This window comes from Trichoderma aggressivum, assembly GCF_033847375.1.
Source record: "Trichoderma aggressivum f. europaeum strain CBS 100526 chromosome Unknown scaffold_041, whole genome shotgun sequence".
Classification (NCBI taxonomy): domain Eukaryota; kingdom Fungi; phylum Ascomycota; class Sordariomycetes; order Hypocreales; family Hypocreaceae; genus Trichoderma; species Trichoderma aggressivum.
In genome coordinates, this window is record NW_026946407.1 from 281,849 (window position 1) to 303,009 (window position 21,161).

A 21,161-nucleotide genomic window follows, 5' to 3' on the forward strand; every position below is an offset into this window, starting at 1 on the left:
CTGCTATATCTATGAGTATGTAACGGCTACCCTCTTTCTTGAATCATCTTGATATTACACTTGTTGTGTTGAATATCTCTCTTCGTTGCCAAAAACCCGTGGTATACCACATCTCGTCTCCAGAAACTAGCAATCATGCATGTGGGAATAATTGGCGCAGGCATTTCAGGCCTTTATACAGCTCTGTTGTTACGCCGAGAAGGTCACAAAGTGACAATTTTCGAGGCGGCTGATCGAGTTGGCGGTCGCATCTACACCTATCGATTTACGCCGCAGGCCAAATCGGAAGACATTTACTTTGAAGCTGGCGCCATGCGCATCCCCCGCTCCTCTTTACATTCAAAGGTGTTTGATTTTGTTCGTTATCTCAATACGCATGGTTTTGCTGGAGATAAGATTGAACTTATTCCATATGTTCTCGATCATGAGAACAACAGATCTTTTTTCCAGAACCAAAAGGGTGCGTTACAAGATAGTAAATGGGCAGCTGAGGCTGGTCTTCCTGAAGCCTATTGCAACAAGACCCCTCAACAACTTCTTGGAAGCGTTGTTCTCCCCTGGCTATCTATACTTCGCAAAGACTTTGATACTGGGTTTGAAAAATTGCTGAAATACGATGAATACTCCTTCCGGGCATATCTCCGTCTAGTTGTTGGATGGCCCCACGAGGTCATAGAGTTTGTCGAGCTTTTCTGCTCTCAAACTAACCAATATGATCTAAGCTTTACGGAGATCATAATGCAGAACTTGGACTTTGATACCAAAGATGTGAGTCGATTGATTCCTTCAACCTTTATAACTTCAGATTTGTAGACTAACTTTCATTCAGTGGGCAACTGTTCGAGACGGCATGTCACGCATCACTCAATGTGCTGCTTCATTGCTTGGCTCAAAGAACATTCGCCTAAACTCGCGAGTAGATCGCATTACCAATCTAGATAATGGAAAGGTCCAGTTGTCAGCGCAAGGCCTTCATCAGACTTACACTGCTATTTTCGACAAAGTAGTTGTTGCAACACCGCCCTCTGCTCTTCACAGCATTGTAGACCGCCCCAGTTGGTCTTTCATGAAAGAACAGTCCATTCGAGGGGCTCACTACGAACCTCTGTACAAAATTGGCCTGCACTTTCGAACCCGCTTCTGGGAACGCTCCAGTGCCAACCCGTGTTTTGGCGGCCAGAGCACAACTGATTTGCGCTTCCGTTGGATTGTTTATCCATCCAACGACCTTGGCAGCAACGGCTCTGGCGTTTTGTTGCTTTACAGCTGGATGAGCGATGCTGCCAAGTGGACTGGGTTATCACGCCCAGAAAGAATCAAGATATGCTTGCATGATCTTAGTAAATACTTTGCTGATGAGCTTGAAATTGATGTCTATGAGCAATTCATCGAGGCTTTTGACATAACGTGGTCGGCCGAGTCATGCGGTGGAGACGCCATGTTCCTCCCCGGTCAGTTCTCACGCTTCTTTGAAGTAGCGAAAAAGCCAGAGGGTAACATTTTTTTCGCTGGAGAACATCTATCAAAGCACCACACATGGGTAAGTGATGTTCCCATTACTCATTCCGTTTTCTTTTTCTTGACTTTTTGTCTTATGGAGGATTCTGTACTTACATGTTCTGTATAGATTGCAGGAGCTATAGATTCCGCTTTGAACACAACCGCCGAACTTCTAGGCCGTCAGAACAAACCTGAAAGTGTTGGCTCAGACGTTGACTCCGGCGTCCCACTATTGGCTCTTGGTCGTGAATTTTTAACTCTGGACGATCAGCGACGTGCTCAAAAGACTGATATCAGCTCTCGCAGATTCAAGGCCTGCGTAATTCCAAAACACATGAATGTGCAGTATATGGAGGTCTTTTAGGAAACCTGGTTAGCGTAAGAAGAACTTTCAAGTTCGAGAGCAATAGAAATCAAGTTTTGAGCAGGCGGCTTGCATAAAGGAAGACTACCTAAGTATCGTGTGATTGTTCAATATGTATTAAAGATGAATGGGCCTATCATATAAAGCTTCAGCAGCTTCTTGTAGAATAAATCGAAGCGCTATGTTTTTGCTGCTATTTCACTTTGTGACGTGAAAGCAGATTCAGGCCCTCCATAGCTTAGAGGTACTCTGCTTATCACCTTAATGTCTTCTCTATTGCATAGACAGCTAGTCTTTTTCGAGGCCTTTGATAAGTTACTGCATTCGGACAATGGTAAATCTTGCATGCATGTATCTCATACTCATGCATTGTAGCAATACGAAGGGTCGATGGTATGATTTGTGCATTTGCCACCCACCCAGCACGTCGTAACCAGCATTATTCGCGAGTATATGCGGAGCAGAGACGTCGCAAAGGAGAGTCTTTGATACCAAGAGAACACGATTCAAGACGTGTATCGGCACGATGTTACCTTGACCCCTTGACCCCTTGACCCCCGTCTCTCGTGCCGCACCCGTCCGCTTACTGTCAATCCCACGCACGTGTGGATTCATACGATCGCAGGTTTGTTGATCAGCAATCACACACCCTGACTCATGCTCCATATTTGCGGGAGGCAAGCCACCGGGTACCTTTCCTGATTACGCTCCCGCCATTTAATGGGCCAAGCTCTGGATTTGGATGGAACTTTTGAAAGCCCTGGGAGGTATTGACACGCCCTAAGGTTGACCAAAGTCCACCGCTGTCACCCTGGTGAACAACTACCGTTATCAATAATATTGCTTGAAGCGCTCTTCACAAGCTTGAAATTTTGAAGAGATTAAAAATTTCAGAGCTATAGCAAATTCGCCGCCTCTTCTAGCCTTCTTTCGTCTTTCTTCGCTATTGCACGTATTGCGCCACCCGATATCGAAGTTCGAACATCGAGACCGGAGCTCTGACTGCGAGCGTACCTTGGCTACCTCATACTGGGTAGTAGTATGAAAGAGGAGGCCGTCGGGAACGGATCCGCGGCATTGGAAGATGCCGTGGCGGAACTTGAAATCGGCGAAATAGAGGTCATTACAAAATTGGAAGGAAAAGATGACCCTCTGAACTGGTCACCAGTTGCAAGGTGTAAGCGTTTGTTGCTGCGAGAAAGGGGGCATCATTCCACTTGATTTGATATACTAATCTACTTTTATCACCTCTTTAGGGATTTATACCATCACCGTTGTTGGAATGTCCGGCATTGTCGGATTCAGCGCAAGCGTATATACGCCTGCCATCTCATCGATTGCCAACGACCTCCATGTCTCCAATCTCATGTCCACACTGGGGTCAACGACTTACTTGATCGGGTCGGCATTTGGTCCCCTGTTCTTTGCCCCGCTGTCGGAGATTTGGTAGGTGGATTGTCGTAAATCAACCGACGCGATAATGCTGATTTCTTTGCGGCTAATAGGGGCAGAAATCCACTCTATTATGGCACCTTTCTGCTGTTTTGCCTTGCCACGATGGGTTGCGCACTCGCCCAGAACATAAACACCTTGCTAGTTTGCCGGTTCTTTGCGGGCCTCTTTGGCATCCCTGCAGTCGCAAACACGGGTGGTTCCATCACTGACTTGTGGCCTCAATCCCACCGATCTGTTCCACTTGCACTTTATACAGCAGCTAGCTTCTGTGGTCCGGTCTTGGGGACGCTCGTTGGCGGTTTCTTAACACAGTACCTGTCTTGGAGATGGACCTCTTGGGTTGTGTTTATCGTCGCCATGGCAATCTATGTGGTTGTTCTGTTTGCTCTTCCTGAGACATACGCCCCCAGGCTGCTTGAAGTGAAGAACGCCAAAGCTGGCATCAAAACGCGGCGAGATCTCCGAATGGCACAGTTTTCTCAAAGTCTGTTGCGCCCTTGGATCATGCTCTTCACGGAGCCCATTTTGTTCACGCTATCGCTTTACATGGCGTTTGTTTACGGCGTTCTCTATCTAGACTTTACGGCTTATCCTGTCGTCTTTCAGAAAGCGCGCGGGTGGTCCATCGGCATTTCAGGATTGGCGTTCACAGGAATCGGGGTTGGGATGGCCATTGCGACCGCCCTCTCTCCGTGGGTGAACAATATCTACGCTCACTACAAGAAGAAGATTGGTCCGGTACCTGAAGCCCGTTTGCCACATCTGATCCCAATTGTTTGGCTATTGCCAATTGGCATTTTTTGGTTCGGTTGGACCGCGCTACCACCGATCCATTGGGTTGTGTCTATTATTGCCGGCATACCTTTTGGTTTCGCTCTAGTGATGCTTTTCCTCGGCATCAATGCGTATCTTACTGATTGTTATGAACGTTACAGTGCCAGTGCTTTGGCAGCTAATACGATGCTTCGCTGTCTTTTTGGCGCTGGCTTTGCAGTATTTGCTACAACAATGTATGAGAAACTCGGTGCGCCATGGGCTACTAGCACATTGGGATTTGTTGCTCTAGCTCTGGGAATACTGCCGTTGGTATTTTACAAATTTGGAGCCAGATTACGAGCTGCAAGTAAGTTTCACCTAAATGTTACTGGCAGCAATTAAAAACTCAGATTACAAATTTGAACGGTCCGGTTGAAATAGAAAAGGATGATGATCCAAATAGACTATATAGTTGATTAAAACAAATATCATACATGTCACGAAAGCTTTAAGAATACATTGAAGAAATAAAGCGCTTGCTCAAACATACATGTAGCCTACATGGCGATTATAAAACAAGCTGTCACATAGTGATTAATACATCTTGTGTAGCAGAAAAGATTGTGATTTTGGAGTATATCTGCATGTAGGTTAGGTCCAATAAATTAACAATTGTAGCACGTAGTGTTCAGAGTGATTGAAGTAGCTCCCTCCCTGTTTCCCTCTTTATTACCTTTCTAACCGTTTAGATCAGTGTTACAATGTGTTTCATTTATTCGGTTGCCATTACCGAAGCAGTTACGAGCCACTGTTGCTGTTTTCCCCTCTGATACAATAATAATTCTCTTCTTTTGTGGTGGTTGATGGGCTACCGGTCTGTTCCTTGGTATATACCAGCTACGCTTAACGCAATATGTCGGACTGTAGCATCTCTTTTTATTTCAATTAACGAATTCCCCTACCACTGGCAAACGAAAGTATTGTCCTAAACCCAACGCAGTATGAATGAAGATTGTGCCATCAGTATAAGGCAACTGATTACACCGAGATTTTCTTCCCTTCCTTCTCCTGTTGTTGCATCACTTGATTTGCAATCCTCTCTCGCCACACCCTCTCAACTTCGTTGCGAATACCCCGCGAGTAGTCCGCCTCATCTTGGTGCAATTTTTTGCACGAGTTGTCAAACTCGGCCAGAGCACCCTCGAGGCAATTTTCCTCGGCAACACCTCCATTTTCGCAAGAAGCATTGTGCAATTTCCGAATCACCTGTTCTAAAGCCAAAAACGGTTCTCGATTTGGAAGCAGTCCCAGTGCAGTCCATGGTACGCTGCCGAGACGATGAATGTCGTCCACACCGAGACAAGCCTGTATGATACTCTTGTATTTCTTGTCGTTGGCCGCCACCGTGCGTGTGCTATATGGGCCAAGAAAGCTCATTGATTCGGGTTGAAACATTTGATCCACGACCGTCAGCCAAAGCTCAGCCAGGGAACCGTACACCAGAATTCCGAGGAAGCCTAGTTGCATGTAGCCCGTCATATTGACCATGTTGGCAAGCGAAGCGAGAGCTGCCATGAGGCCGGTGATCATCCATGACCAGTGGACTAGTTTATTATGCAGCTTCTCGCCCGCAAACCACCATGATGTGCGGGCCCATCTCTCCATAGTCTCTTGTGTGCCTTTGAAGATTACCCAGCCGCCCGCTGGCCGCTCATAAATGGCAACAACAATATCATCGTCTTGTCTGATGTTCAACTCTGCCTTCCACGTATCCGATTCAACTAACTGGCAGAACGAGACTGCAGTAGACGCCAGCCAATGTAATAGATAGCACCCAAAAAGCACTACACCCCAAATATCGTTCAGCAAGACACTGAAAATCAGTCCGCCTGCCAATATTAGCCCCATAACGAGCTCAGTCAGTCCAAAGATGGTTTTGCCAAGAAGCCATTTCATTCTGTATCTCGTATTGCTGTGTTGTGACTCCGAGACGACGTATTTTTCAGCCAATGCCCTTCTTCCGGGCCGCAAAAGTGAAACAATAATAATGTCATTTCTTGGGTGCACTGACGGGCGAAATGCTAGCGAGTCGACGAAGCTCGATTCACTGCCGCTCAGGGGTAGTGTGGGAAACAAGTTGATTACTTTGCCGATTGTCGACTTGACATTGAGATTGTCCACATTGCCCATGAACATTTCCAACCCGGGATGAATAGAGCGGTAATTGCGTATAAAATGGCCTACGAGTACAGATACAGGCACAGTGACTGCGCCAATCTGCATGAGATGCGGCCATCGCAGGCGCTTGGTCTCGGAGCGATGAGGCTGAGCATAGAGCCTCGATGCGCTCACTGAAGCACGTGGGTTCCAGAGAACCGCCAGGACGGCAAGCGGGTCGAAGGACACGGTTGAGGATGTTTGGAGACCTGGTGTCACATCACCTTGACTCCAGGGCAGAGCGGCCGACGAGAGGGACGCTATGGAGAGCCATAGCAGGACTCTTGAAAACATTTTGGCATATTAGCATTCACCGGGAATGACTGATGAAGCAAGATCTTTCGATTTGGCCGGTAAGACAAGTGTCTTGTGCTTTTCCATCTTTGTGCTGAAGGATTCAACCACGCGTTTTACAGGGGTGTCAGCTGAATACAGGCATCCATCCAATAGAGACGATCAATAAACACAGCATGACATTAGCTGAATATGCAGCAAGACAAACCCCGCGCCACGACTGAATGCAAATGGCAATGATTTCCTGGCTTCTGCTTTTGCCACGGATTAAACACATACTGTGCTCATCCAGTAATGTCGTGTGCAACATTCGACCATGTCGCGTCGTTTTCCCGTCTTAGTGCTAGCCATCAGAAGAAGGATCCATCAGAGATGTGCTTCACAACTCGCATCACATGGCGGGCATATCATGAAGAACTTGGAAATATTCGGCTATTATTTGTAAAAGTCTCTTAATAGTTGCCGTTCATTACAAGATGAAACTGGCCTCCCTCTAGCACCCGCAACCTCAACTGTGCACATGTAGTGACAGCCTCGTCAAGAGCGCCACACTTCTCCCGCCACATATGGTGGGGTATCCGTGGCTCAGCCTTCAGCCTTGCTCAGATCAGCAATTGCTCTCCAAATTGACCCCTCCAAACCATTCAACGATTCTCACGGCCATTTGGCGCCTCGACATCTGGAAGCCATTGAGAGCGTGCAGCCAAATCCTCCCCGAAACGCGCTCCTCATGAATCGCCAAAGGCCTCACCTTAAGAATGGGGTCGATCTCCAGCTGCAGTCGGCCTTTCAAGACGGCAACTGGCCCGTTGTGATTCGCCTGGCCGAGAAGCGAGCCAAGACGCTCAACGATCAGTACTATGAGGTGAGCTTGGCGATTCCGAACCGCCGGTGTTGAGGCTCTCGGTCAAAGGTTGGATCAAAACGTACTGGGCTGACCAGCTATTTACACGATGCAGGCCGTCAAAATCTGCGCCGAGAGCCAGGTGGACGATCCAGCCGCCAAGTTCGCTGCAGTTGCGGCTGTCTGGAAGTTTGTCAAGGAGGGAAGCACTGTCAAGGATGTAGATGCTCTTGACTTGTTGGAATGGGCCACGACGAATCTGCTGGACCAGGACGACTTTGCCGAGACGCTGGGTCCGTTGAGAGTGCGCGCTGTCAAGGCCGCCCCGAAGGACAAGTTTGCCGCAACTCGATGTCTCGAATCATGCTTGCTTCACTGGGATCTGGCCAGCGCTCAACAGGTAAGGCTCTAGTATCTCACATTCTTGCTGGCCGATATATGTTCGAGGAAACTGACAAGGTGCAGATTGCGGCCATCATCGACCGCTCTTTTCCACAGGACAGGGACATGCTGTTCTGGAACATTGTAGTCACGCATCTTCTTTCTGTAAGTCATCATTTTGAACGACTTCATGCTGCCACCAGGAATCTTCGTGAACTACATGCTAACGTGGGCATAGATGAGTCCTCAGGCCTCACCCGATAAGAGGAAATTGTACGGTACATTGGCCCAGAAACAGATTGAGCGAGCTGCCCAAGTCACAGAACAGGTATTGGCTTTACCCTCTCAAAACACTGTCATACCAATTCCAGTTCTAATTGTCTCTTTGGCGCTAGGCTGAAGCAAACTCAAACGAGACAGCAGCCAAGCCTCCACCGAGACGTGTCAAGACTGAGGAAGAGACTCTCCTGCTCTACGACATTGTCGAGACACATGGAACCCCCCAAGACTTCCTCAAACTCATCTCCAGTCCCGTATTCTCTCCAGCCGCGCAATTTCGCCAAGGCCGAAAAGAGGTGGCCCTGCGCGCAATTGTCAAGTTCAGAAGAGACGGCGACTGGCTTGCCGTGTTCAACCTCTGCAAGGATTGTCTCAGCGATTGCGACGCTGATGGACAATTGACTTTGCTCGCATCTGACATTACTGTGTGGCGGCATATAATTGATGCTGCAGGACATATCAAGGATGCCGAGCCAGAGTGAGTGTCCCCTCAAACCCAACTATCCACAGCTTTGAATGTGTGCTGACTTCATCACCTTGAGATCTACGAGCGTTGTTCAGAAATTGCTTGCAAAACTATTATCTTCAGAGCACATGCGACCTATGTACAGACGCAACATCCTACTGGCAAGAGTTTTGGCAGTATTCAACCTTGGTCCTAGTGATGAAAGTGACTTGCTGGACGGTCGTCCCTCGTCGCTACGACTTCAAGAGCTGATTCACTACCTTGATGATCAGTATACTAGCCCTGCTTGTTTCAGTGATGTCAAAACGTTGATGGAAAGCCTAGATGCGAACGGCTTGAAGTATCTCGCGTTTGTTCACTTGCCCCAGCTGGTAGATGGCGATGAGAAAAGCTCCAAGGCAGCCATCACAAGACTATTGGTTTCAAAAACACAGTATCTACTCTTGACACACCGGAAAACGAAATCCGGGGGCCAAGATCAGCAGCTTCAATGTACTGTTTGTGAAGCCACGGTGAAAACAGCGTTGTGCAACACTTGCCTCTCGCGGCTTTCCGAGGCAAGTGTGGCGTTTTACGACTCAATTACGAAATCCGACGGCGAAAACACGAAAATCAAGACCGAGGTGCTCCCAGAACTTGCAATACTAATTGCTTTTTGCAGCCTCAACTTGGCTTTTGATGGTCCTGCAAAGACTGGTCAGCCGCTGAAATCAACGGCAGCACGTCATCTCATTCGAGCTACTCTCCTGCTGGATGACCAGCTCGCACAGAATCCGGCCCACAGTCAGCTATCTCTCGTTTTGACACAACTACACATGCGTCTTGGCTCAGCCTACAGGGCCGCCGATGTTTGGGATGTTATTGGCGTCAAGCGCACCACTATCGATTCTCTCGGGCCCATTTTCTACGATCGCCTATCAACAATTGCCCCTGCGCTCCTATCGTCTCATGATAGTTGGGGAAGCCATCTCATGGACCTTTTGCAATCTCACTATCAGATATCGTTGAAGCTCAGGATGCCTCGACGCTTGGTCGATGCATTTGAGTCAGGAAGCTACAGCAGCGTGATGGGAATACCAAAGTATATTGATCGCCTTCGGATGAGTTGTACCCGCGCAATGAGTCTAGCAGAAGCGAGAAGGATCGAAAGACTCTTGGGACAAACATCACATGAGCTAGAGTCAGATCCGCGATTCAGTATGTTTTTATGCTTTTGGCACCCGTTCAAACATTGCGTAAACTAACAATATATGCAGACGAGGTGGATGATGAATCACATCTCATCCAGACAATCGACTATGGGTCGTTTCCATCCTGGAACAGCGGCACAACCCAGCCGATGCATCTTAATCTCAGGCTTGGGCCAGCCCCATCAGTAAGTGAAGCATTGTCTGCCCAACCCCCGCCTGACATTCAAGCTGACATCAACGACCCTAAGAATCGCCGGTGCCACTTGTCCCTGTTATCTGAAGCATTCCATGCACTGCTGGCCTATAAACCCCCCGCTAGCTATAAAACATCGGCCGGGAGCTTGGAATATGACCACATCTATGTTATCGAGACATTGGCACGCCTCAGCAACTCGTTCCCGAAGTTCTTGGCCGGTCCGGATGACGAAATGACTCGATCAGAATTCTTGTACTTTGAGGCCGTCAGCCTCATCTGTACTTTAATGTCCCTGTGTGTCGAATTTGACAGATCTTCCGACAGCTCTGATGCTCTGACTCAAATCATCGATGCACTGAAGTTGGTCTTAGCAAACCAGCGAGACCAAATATTGCACGAGAAAGCGTCTTCAATAGATCGAACGATTACAATGCTTAGCTCGATGCACAACATCACGATGCTTCGGGACACGACGGCAGCGATTAAGCTAGGTTCTCAGTGGATCTTGAACCACAACGAGAGGGAAAAGGCGCGAGATAGGTCAGGGAAGAGCGGCCTTCCCAAGGACTTGGCTTCTCAATTCAAAGACTTGCAAACAGCTGCCGAAGCGACCATCAAGGAAAGCCAGGGTTGGATCTCAGAGCTCAAGACGGAAATCGTGTCGAGGGATTTCGAGCCTAAGCTGAAGAGATGGCTTTTGGATGGTGAGCACGAGATCAAGAGCATTCTCAGCATGGACTCGCTGCCCGCGCTGATTGATAGCTGGCAATCAAACGTCAAGGGATGGCAGCAGGTGAAATGGGCATAGTTGTACATTCGGCAGCGTGGCTTGGATGAGCAATGTATTGTATGGGCGTGTACAGCGTAGACCGAAGCAAATGTCGGCTTAGTAGATAGAGAATCAGTAGCTATGGCTAACGTGTATAGACTGTACACATGACGCCACAGAACCGTCATCAGTTCTTTTGATAGCTCAGAACGGGTAGCGAACCTTATACATAGATTCTACCTTTTTTGAACCTCGCCGTCTTTTGCAGATGTCTTTTACTGACAAACAAGTTCTTTTGCTCAAGAGGAATATGGCTTCATCTATTTCCTCTTCAAATTCGAGTGCTTTCCTAGCCATACCGCTGGAGATTCGTCGACAGATCTACCGATACTGTATCCCACAAAAGCCTCTCATTGATGTTTCCAGTGGCGTGTGCCGCAAAACCCGCTTTGACTGGTCCGAAGAACTAAATGAGCACCATAATCATGACCTGGAGGAGATTGGCGACACCCCTTTCATCGAGATTGAAGAGGGCGAAGAGAGCGAGTCTGAAACTTCTGTAGTTTGTGGCACCAATAGGATCATGTACGAGCTCTATCCGAGTAGCCGGAGTGCATTCCCTGGCCTCCTTCTCTGCTGTCAACAAATCACTGAGGAGGTGACGGATATATTATATGACGATGCTACCATGTTAGTCGGGCTTCACAACATTGGCCAGACTAAACTCGCTCAGTTACCCAAGGCGCGAGAGAAAATCCGCAAAATGATTCTTATATTAAGGCCGACTCGAGCTTTCTGCAACCCCGATTTCCGAATGGACCCGAATATCTGGAATCGTATTCTCGGTAACCTTTCGATGCTCGGGATTATTGCGGAGCAGCCCTCTAAAAGCGAATCGCTTGAAGAAGAGCTGGAGAATACCCCCGCGAAAATGATCACGCGGATAGCACCAATCTGTGACTACATAGGACGGTCTCTCAGTAGAGAAGCCGAGGTCGTGGTGGATGCAAATGATGAAGAAAAGACGATAAAGGTATTGGAACAGGCAATGCCGGGGCGCTGTCGCTTTCAGAACTTTTCAATGGCCGATGTTATATTTAGAAGAGGGAGGTTCTCTCTGGAGTCTGTATACTCGGGCACAGACTGGGATGGTGTGGATGATGGTCCAACCAGCTGTCGAGATGTCATTGATGGCTGTGACTTTGAGCTCTACTACTCTGATTAAGCCTTGTCGGGTGATTTTTCTAGTATATAAGATACTCTGTTGCTTGTTTTCCATGGATATTTTTCTCCTGCCGGTCAGGTTCTCATGTAAGTGCTGGCATTGATCTTCCCATTGAACCTTCAACAGTCTTCCTGGTCACTAGTGCTTAAAATTATCAATCTCAAAAGACTCAACACAGCCGCAAAGCTCAATTTACTCCAACAAAAGGAGAAAAAAGCAGCTGCCAAGCGCCTGAAACGGGCCTCGTCATTTTGCATGTGGAGTTGAACATCACAATCGAGGCGGGCCCCTTTTTTTCCCCTTGGCGCATGGATTGCGTGTACATGCACGTCACCACCGGCATTTTTTCGTCTTGTTCAACCGGCGATGGCTGCAGCTAATAATGCCATTCGAGTCCCTGCTTGTACTTGTGCGAATAGGATTTTATTCAAGGGCGAACAGCGGCCCATGGCCTTCGGAATGTGGGATGCAAGAGGCGGTGCAAGATTCCTCTCACAGCATCAAATAGAGGCCTCACAAAGTCCAGTCTGTATGGAGCATCCAAGATCCATCCCGGACAGGGTTCCGTCGTTTCTTCCCCAGTTTCTCTTCATCCCTGGCATTCATCAACGGCTGTCAATTATACTACTCGTCCCGGTCTTGAGGGGGTTCAGCGACTATAGCGTCTTTTTTTTTTTTTTTTTTTTTTCGTCACCAGTGCCAACCCCGGCTATCACGGCCTTGAAACTGCCGGCACGCGCGTCCTCGTCTGGTTATCGCATCTGTGGAGCAACAGACATTGCAGGCTATCAACGCAGAATCGGAGCATTTTTACGTGCTAATTAGTTGTCAAAGAATCAAGATGCAATCTGCTAGGGGCAAATATTGAAACAAGATGATGGTGCATGTATTGGCACTGCTAGTATGGGTATCCCTGGAGGATTCCCCTAACATTGACTCTAGACCAGCAAGGAGGTGATGGAGGGTATTATATCTACAGTCTGCTATATTTCATATTCAGATGTAGCGGAACAAGTCTCAGCTATACATATACACTAATACTCTCGGTCTACCTCTACAATACGCAAAAAATAGACCGACACGTTTCCAGATACGGATCATGATCGTTGCATGATCCCAGGATGCTCATCACGCGCTGCCACTCGCCGATTTCACACAGAGGTATAACACTCATTGTTCTTGTGTCTACTGTGCTTCTCCTTGCTCTACTTGCCAAAAGAGAGCACAGCAAAGGCACAAGACAATATGAGCTTCCCTTTGACCTAGGCATTGCGATTTCAGCACAGGATGGCTTCCATTCGGTGAAGCCTTGTTCTTCAGAGCTAGACTATCTGAGGCGACAAGAATATGGGTTGACTCGAAATGTCATATACCGCAAGCGTTGCTTTCGCGGTGTTTATAGCTCCGATGCCAATGCACGGGACTCAGTCTCCGAAGTTGACAGCCCATTATTAGGATCAAGGGCAGACATCTTGGACCTCGACGATCAATGCAGAAGAATCTCTTCATCAGATACGCCTGACCAAGTTGCATCCTGTGAACCAATTACGCTTCAGGTAGCAGAGCCATTTCCTGTGGCGGATCTTTCCAAGGTCATAATTGGCGTGGCGACGACGCTCTCTCGCTTGCAGGACTCGGTTTCTCAGTTTTCTCATTGGATGTCCGGAACCGGTGCGATTTTCCTCGCGATTGTTGTTGATGAGTCCGTTGCGGATGACGAGCTGGACTCTCTAGAGTCGATGTACGACAGTCACGATATGAGCCTCACAGCCATCCGACCATGGAACTGCTCCTTCGACGTCAATGAGCAGCATTTTGCCATCATCCGCGATCTAGTCGACTACTCTACTCGCGACACCCAGTGGGCTGTCATCATCGACGACGATACCTTCTTCCCGTCCCCATATTCGATTACACAACTCTTGGCAAGCTACGATCCAACCGTGCCGACATACATCGGGGGCCTCACCGAAAGCCCGGGGGCAGTGGAATACTTTGGCGTCATGGCCTACGGGGGGGCTGGCGTCTTCATGAGCATGCCCCTGATGCAGCAGCTCGATTCTCGCGTGGAAGACTGTCTTGCCGAGAGCCTCACGCGAGAAGGTGACGGACTATTGAGCAACTGTATACGCAATCATACGCAGACGGATCTGACGGCCATCCCCGGGCTGTATCAGCTCGATATGAGGGGGGATTTGAGCGGGTTTTACGAATCAGGCGTATTCCCACTGAGTCTGCATCACTGGAAGTCATGGCACCAGGCCCCGGTGGACAAGATGGCCAAGATTGCCGATTTCTGCGGAGATTGCTTCCTGCAACGATGGAAGTTCGACGGGGACACGGTTCTCGCCAACGGATACAGCATCAGCGTGTACCAAGACGGCATAAGCCAAGAGGATCTGGATGCCATCGAGGGAACATGGGAAGCGGCCATGGGCTACGAGGCCACCATGGGCAAGATGAGAGGAAAGACGGAGGAGGGCAAGAAGAAGAGCTACCGCCTCATTGACGCCGAAGAGGTGGACGGCAACTTGCGGCAGGTGTTTCTACACCACGGAGTTTCGGACTTGGATTACGACGGCGAGGAGGAGGCAATGGATGAGATTGTGGAGATTTGGTGGGAGTGGACGCGAGACTGATTACAATTACACAGGCATGGAGTGAGCGGGCATTTGGTGCGAATTGGATTTTAAGTTACTATTGGTACATGTACGCTTGATTGATGAACCGATTGGCAAGGATAGATGAGGGTATAGGTTCCTGGTGATGGGAGTTTGACGGCGTTTCGGGATCATGGATATTGTAACATACGTACCTTCTAACATGGGGTATTACACAGCTACCTTATGCCCATCTACACATCATGTTGCACCATGTAACGCAGCTGGGCATCTCACCTCGGCGTCATACTGTGAGCAGCAGGCCAGACAAGACTAGGCAGTAGACGTGAAACCTCTCCGAACAGCATCCCATTTGATGCTACCGAGACATTGCCGTTTGCACGTCTATATCCGATTTGCGGAGGGGTGGACGAGGCCGAGATAACCAGGTTCTTTAACAGTCGACGCTATTTGCGAGAGTGAATGAAGATGGCCGGATCGGATTGGCGGGGTTGAGAGAGATCTGTGGAGATGGTGGCCTTTTTTTTGTGTAGTGGTATTGCCTATATCGGGCAGGACGAGTGAGAGAAGGGCTTTTTTGCCCCTGTAGATTCATACTAGCATTGCATGGTACATGTAGTCTGGCGTTGTCAACACCATACCTGGACAGCGGTGGTTGTCATGAATACTCGCAGGTATGTGTGATGTTGGAGATAGGTATAAATACCGGCAGATCAGCTACTGATGACTACAGGCACTTAAAGGGCGCTCTCTAGACGGGTTTACTTTCTTGTTTCTTCTTGTTTCCTTTTCAAGAAGCAGAGCGCAATTATTGAAGCCATGGGCTCACTCCTGGAGTTCCTTCCCGGGGATCTCACCAGGATGATTACAATGTCTCCTGTAGTGACGGCGCTCGGAGTTGTCTTGGCCATCATGAGCGCCGTATATACACTTGTAAGGCACATCCCAGCTGATGTATACGGCTTGCACATCATGCAGTCTCTTTTCTGATGAGACGACACCAGCTAACGCCACCTTGCTGGACATGTAGACATCATCAGGACGCCGTAACGGCTCGACACCTAGTCCTCAGCGGTCTGCAAGGTCATCATCCAAGGATTCCACGGAGATCAAGCCGTTGAATGGCCTCGACTATAGGGCAGTTGAGCCCACCCAATACCGACCATTCAAGCCCATATTTCACATCACCATGGGTAAGTCCAGTCTCTGCACACCCAATGCTGAATTCATGTACGTCAGTACACGTACAATCAAGTATACGAAACTCACGCAAACAACAGCCCTGCAAGCAGATTCACCCTCGGAGCTCATCACCATCGACTCGGAATACCTCGACAGAGTCTCCCTCCGCCGCCAAATCATCGCCCAGCACGGCGCCATGGTTCACGCCTGTCTTCCCGCCGGCGTCGAGGCCGTCCGCGAGCTCCACCACCTTCTCCTCCGGGATTACCTTCCGACCCGCTTCCCAACCGTGTTCCGGCTCCGCGACGAAGGCCGGCATCTCGACAACCTCGTCACGGGCCGGTCGTTCCCCACGGCGACGCCCGAGGCGGAGGACGCGGCAGCGGCAGCGGCAGCGGCAGCGCTGCGAGTGCTGGGCGAGACGGTGGAGGAGGACATGTTTCTGCTGATGGGCGAGCCGGAGGGACACCGGGCGGTGGCTTTTGTGTGCTGTTTCCCGTCGGGCTTTGATCCGTCGACAAAGGTCGGGAAGCTGCTGAGGGAGATTCACGCGCCGGTGCCGTCGTACGACAAGATTGGGCCGAGCATGGAGCGGTTTTTCAGCAAGATTGAGGTGGGCAAGAATGTGAAGCGGACGAATGTGAGTTGTACCTCTTTTGTTGCATCATAGGTATAGGTAGTGAAGCTCGGGGTTGGAGACATGCATGCATGTGGTTAACAGGTAACGGAGATAGTGGTCTATGCAAACGCACAGTGATCTGTTCCATTACGACAGACACGATCAGCACAAGAGCGACGAGCCCGTGGCAAGCGAAGAAATCGACACGAGCAAGGTATGCCAATGTCTCGCATATATACGTGTATTCGCTGACCTGAAATCTCCATTCTTCCCTGCCCCCAGACATACGCCCGCATCGAGCTCCAGACGCTCAGCCGGCTGCCCAAGACACGGGCCATCCTCTTTTCCTTCAAGACATATCTGTACCCGGTTGAGGGCCTCAAGAAGGAAGGGCTGGGGCCGCAGGTGGCGGATGCAATCGAGGGCCTCAAGACGGGCAATGCGCCGGGCATGTGGAGGTACAAGGGCGCGCCGCAGTGGGGAGAGCCGATTTGCAAGTACCTGCGGTCTTGATGGGTTGAAACAGCGTATAGTAGATGCTGTACAGTAACAGCAACCGCATATATGCATGTACGTATGTATGCATGCACCTTTTCCTGTATTCATCTATATATTTATATATGCAGTGTCTGTAATTTTGAAAAATGTTCACTGGATCAATCAATGCTGTTGTTACTGTAGATGCCCAATATCCGCGAGATTACATGCTAATGCACGCATCAGCTAGCCACATGTACAATCACGCGCCTTGCAGCTCACCGACCAGCAACAGCAACAGCAACAGCAACAGCAACAGCAACAGCAACAGCAACAGCAACAGCAACAGCAACAGCAACAGCAACAGCAACAGCAACAGCCACGCGGAACACAACCAGACTCAACCAGACTCAAGCAGAGATGAGTGAGTGCAGTGCGCTTGTAATTGAAGCCTGTACAACGCATTGGGCGCTTAACTTCCACGTGATTCCAACGCAAATGCAGGAGTACCTGCAGCCTATGAGACTGAGAAACTTCAACTGCATCCAGCAAATGCCCTCTGCTGATACCGTTGACCAATTGTTTAGCGCCCAACACCGTCAAGGCACATAAACTGCCGGTCAACCACAGCTGATCTGACACTGCAGTACATTATCCATTGCTCGGCTGACATTGAATGCACCTGCACTGATCTGATCCAAGCTGCTGTCTCGTGCAGTGCCGCTTATCTGGAATAATATTCACGCGTGTCTGCTTACCTGCTTCACATTGATGAAGAATTCCGCATCGCACCATCGTCATTATCCCCCAATCCATCCATCCCCACGCCCGGCAGTTCAACTCCCATCGATCACAGAAAATCGGAGGTGCAGCGTCTGCCCTAGCATTCTATCTAATCCATCCCCCCCAAACCGCCCTGTTCGCCCCCTGTAAAACCGCCTGCCGAGCCCAATCAAGCGCCCTGTCGCTCAGAGGGCTGACGCTAAGCCGCAGCGCCTTTGGAGCCTCGTGATCCACCTTTATCCGTCGCACGGGGAACGTCACCGCACCCGCAGCGTACCGACCCGAAAACCGCCAGCGCAGAGAAGCATCAGAATCCGACCGAAGCCCTTGGGTCTGTCTTGTCCGTTACCCTCTACCTCTGCTGCCTCTGCCTCTGCCTCTGCCTCTGCTGCGTCGCCCTGAGCCGCATCACATCCCCGTCGTGTTTCTCCTCTTGCTTCAGCTTCTTCTGCTTAACCCGCCAGCATCGACGCATCCGGCCAGTGCCCCGCGTGCAAACGAGCGAGCGCTGGGACAGACGCAGAAGAAAGAAGAAGAAGAAGAAAAGTTGACAAGCTGCAAGACCGAGACCTGGAGCTGCGAATATCCTCCATCGGGCCTCTGCTTCAACGGCTTCCGCGCAACCCGCAGGCTATGCTCTGAGTCCGCAGAGCTGGTGCGCGCTCCCGTCTCTTGTCCGATCTGTCGCTCCAGCCTCGTCGCCTCTCTTTTTCCCTGCTCTGATCCGATCCCGAAACTGAAGCTCTGTTGGCGTGTAGCGCGCGCCGCTCCACCTCTTTTCGCGCGACAAAACCCCCCGAGCCTGACCAAACAGGCCTGTGCATCACGCGGCCAACATGAGTCTCCCATGTGCGTATCTGTCTGGTTTCTGCGTACTCGAATCTTGTCTTGTCTTTGCTGCAAATCAATTAATCAATCCCTGTTTCCTTTTCCCATCTTCCGTCTCCCTTGATTCGCCAGCCTTGCTTTCCCTCCATCACCATCCCAATGCAACGGGGCCAATCAACATCAACGTCCCGAATCGGTGACAATGGCATCGCATCCCATGGCTAACCAGCATCTGCCGCAGTGTCCTCCGACGAGAACCAGCGCTATACCGCCATCATTGACGATATCCTCTCCACTGCTGATCTCGAGACCATCTCGCGCAAAAAGGTCCGCCAGGGCCTGGAGAATGCTCTGGGCGGCAAGGACTTGAGCGAGCAAAAGGCAAGCAAAAAAAAAACAAATAAAAAAAAACACGGGAAGCAAATCAAGCATGCCCTAGCTCTAAACTAACCCGCCCGGCGTGTGTTCTAGGATGCCATCAAAAAGCTGATAGAGGAGCGCTTCGACGCCGTCTCTGGCGCTGACCAGGGCGACGCACCCCCTTCTTCCATGCCCGATGCCCCGAGCAACAAACGGTCAGCCACCAACGGCACCTCGTCGCACGACGACCCCTCTGCGTCTCCCGAGCCGGCCAAGAAGAAGACCAAGCGGTCCTCGTCCACCGAGGATGCCGACGCCCGCCTGGCTGCTCAGCTTCAAGCGCAGGAAAACAGACTCGCGAGGAGCCGTACCACCCGCGGCGGAGGCGACAAGGCGCGATTCGCCAAGAAGAAGAAGGCCCCGCGCAAGAAGAGCGCCAAAAAGGTCGGCGACGACGATGACAGCGAGGTGGACGCCAGCGGAGACTCTGCTCCCAAGCGCAAGGCTGGCGGCGGCTTCCAGAAGCCCTTTATCCTGAGTCCTACCTTGTCGGAGCTGTGCGGTGAAACCCAGGTAAGAGCAAACAAAGCGTCAATGGTTTGGATTGTGTGCATGTGCACTCTGTACTGACTTGGCTTTTTCTTTCTCTCTCCTTTCTTTAGCTCTCTCGTCCTCAAGTCGTCAAAAAGTTGTGGGAGCACATCAAGGCCAACGATCTTCAAGATCCCAAGGACAAGCGCCAGATTCGCTGCGACGAAAAGATGCAGGCCGTATTCAAGCAGGCCAAGGTCGACATGTTTCGCATGAACAAGGACATTGGGAGCCACCTCTACCCGGTGGAGGAGTAAAAGGGGTTGTCTGGTCTGCTCCTCAAAAACACTCTGCATCACACATCATTATCATTATCATCACTTGAACCGGTAGCACCCAAGACAAAGGCAAACAACCCTTGTCTAATGCAGTGGGGTTCTGGCGCCCGGTGGCGTATTCGGGGTTTTTTTTTTTCACAAGGTTGGTTTATCATTCGTCATCTTTCAAGTACAATTTCTTTGGGAGGGAGGGATGGATGGACGAAGGTGGAGGAGGGATAGCAACGAAATCAACTGGGTATTTCAAAGTATCGGAAACGGGACGGTGGAAGGGAACTAAGGAAGGGCAAGATGGGATCTCAATCGACCCATGGTGTTTTAAGCTGTGGTTGGGTTACAATATTTTGAAGCTTTCAAATCCTGTGGCGTTCGATGAGAGTCAAGGCCCTGAAAGGAGAAATATATCAAGTGCATTTGATTTGAAGAGTATACATACAGTGTTTGTGATGGTGATGATTGATTTCCATATACCTCTTGTGCCGTTGCTGTACATGAGGCAAGGGGAGAGGTGGGCACTACGCCAAGTAGACGGTATTTACGTATTAAAGCTGCATGGGTAGTTCTATTCTATACGTGTAAACGGTGTTTTATGTTTTATACGTGTATTTCCCCAGGGTTGTCTGTGGCTGTGATTAAATTCCAAGAAATAAAATGATTCCACATGGTCGAACCTCCTTGCCACCAGACATTGTGAACTTTACTGCACGAGACGAAGCCCACAGGGGGAATTGAATGTAATCAATTCTACAAAATCGTACTGGTTATATGTAAAGCATCTTGCAAGGCATACGTCACTTCAGAGACAATTCAATCCATCATAGAAATGTGACACAAAAAGGATCTCGTCAGCCTTATTCTCCGATCCCCTATTAACTCTCAGCCTCAGGGACTAATGAATGCGGCTTGGCCGAATGACTCCCACTCTGTACCCCGTACCTGGGTAGGCGAAATTGCTCCCCAATAGCAGCTGAGTCATCAGGCGGACAGCTCGGAGCTTGATTTGGCAGCACAAAAAATTCAAAAAATTCAATAAAAAACGGCCTTGCTGGGTGAATTCAAGGCCGCTGATTGGCCCGCTCAGCTCCAGGGTAACTAACAAACGCTCTCCTGCTGCCCCCAAACCAGGCAACTTGCCCCCCAATTGCGCCTGCCTCGTTTGTACAAAACCCCCCCAAAGCTGGAGGGGCCCGAAAGAGGCCAAAAAAAATCGCAGCCAAAACTTTTGTGACGAGCGCAGACAAACGATTCCTTTCTGTCATCTTCACTTCCAATCATTGCGTCTCTTTGCCACTGTTTGGCTGTTTGCAGGCGTCCCAACATCTATTTGACATACATTTCATCAGATAATCTTTGGCGACGTTTTTACCTTGTCATTCTTCTCCCGTTGTTGCGTCCATCTATCCAGCTTCTGTGGGGAGATCAGCAGCAGCAGCAGCAGCAGCAGCAGCTGAATCACGGCTTTGATCTAGAGGGGACGAGACAAGAC

General features: G+C 49.8%; 7 protein-coding genes across 7 annotated transcripts; 6 read left to right on the forward strand and 1 right to left on the reverse strand.

Moving 5' to 3' along the window:
* Window positions 1-135: 135 nt before the first annotated feature.
* On the forward strand, window positions 136-1,864 carry Triagg1_8458 (uncharacterized protein; the record flags this gene model as incomplete). Its single annotated transcript, XM_062903307.1, has 3 exons — window positions 136-768; window positions 830-1,540; window positions 1,628-1,864. The coding sequence occupies 3 exons, from the start codon at window positions 136-138 to the stop codon at window positions 1,862-1,864; spliced, it is 1,581 nt and encodes a 526-aa protein (XP_062752651.1).
* Window positions 1,865-2,905: 1,041 nt separating this feature from the next.
* Window positions 2,906-4,477, forward strand: Triagg1_8459 (uncharacterized protein; the record flags this gene model as incomplete). The annotated part of the gene is made up of 3 exons (XM_062903308.1): window positions 2,906-3,041; window positions 3,121-3,310; window positions 3,370-4,477. The coding sequence occupies 3 exons, from the start codon at window positions 2,906-2,908 to the stop codon at window positions 4,475-4,477; spliced, it is 1,434 nt and encodes a 477-aa protein (XP_062752652.1).
* Window positions 4,478-5,113: 636 nt separating this feature from the next.
* On the reverse strand, window positions 5,114-6,673 carry Triagg1_8460 (uncharacterized protein; the record flags this gene model as incomplete). The annotated part of the gene is made up of 2 exons (XM_062903309.1): window positions 5,114-6,552; window positions 6,607-6,673. 2 exons carry the CDS (start codon window positions 6,671-6,673, stop codon window positions 5,114-5,116), a joined length of 1,506 nt encoding a protein of 501 aa, XP_062752653.1.
* Window positions 6,674-7,316: 643 nt separating this feature from the next.
* Window positions 7,317-10,750, forward strand: Triagg1_8461 (uncharacterized protein; the record flags this gene model as incomplete). Its single annotated transcript, XM_062903310.1, has 7 exons — window positions 7,317-7,451; window positions 7,546-7,830; window positions 7,896-7,976; window positions 8,050-8,139; window positions 8,207-8,568; window positions 8,753-9,753; window positions 9,813-10,750. 7 exons carry the CDS (start codon window positions 7,317-7,319, stop codon window positions 10,748-10,750), a joined length of 2,892 nt encoding a protein of 963 aa, XP_062752654.1.
* A 271-nt stretch (window positions 10,751-11,021) lies between these two features.
* Window positions 11,022-11,936, forward strand: Triagg1_8462 (uncharacterized protein; the record flags this gene model as incomplete). The annotated part of the gene is made up of 1 exon (XM_062903311.1): window positions 11,022-11,936. One exon carries the CDS (start codon window positions 11,022-11,024, stop codon window positions 11,934-11,936), a length of 915 nt encoding a protein of 304 aa, XP_062752655.1.
* A 1,658-nt stretch (window positions 11,937-13,594) lies between these two features.
* Triagg1_8463 (uncharacterized protein) lies at window positions 13,595-14,575 on the forward strand (the record flags this gene model as incomplete). Its single annotated transcript, XM_062903312.1, has 1 exon — window positions 13,595-14,575. One exon carries the CDS (start codon window positions 13,595-13,597, stop codon window positions 14,573-14,575), a length of 981 nt encoding a protein of 326 aa, XP_062752656.1.
* A 1,171-nt stretch (window positions 14,576-15,746) lies between these two features.
* Window positions 15,747-19,654, forward strand: Triagg1_8464 (uncharacterized protein; the record flags this gene model as incomplete). Its single annotated transcript, XM_062903313.1, has 11 exons — window positions 15,747-16,379; window positions 16,474-16,572; window positions 16,641-16,855; window positions 16,912-16,928; window positions 17,082-17,259; window positions 17,613-17,764; window positions 17,829-18,041; window positions 18,083-18,436; window positions 18,688-18,773; window positions 18,918-19,379; window positions 19,469-19,654. 11 exons carry the CDS (start codon window positions 15,747-15,749, stop codon window positions 19,652-19,654), a joined length of 2,595 nt encoding a protein of 864 aa, XP_062752657.1.
* Window positions 19,655-21,161: the final 1,507 nt, after the last annotated feature.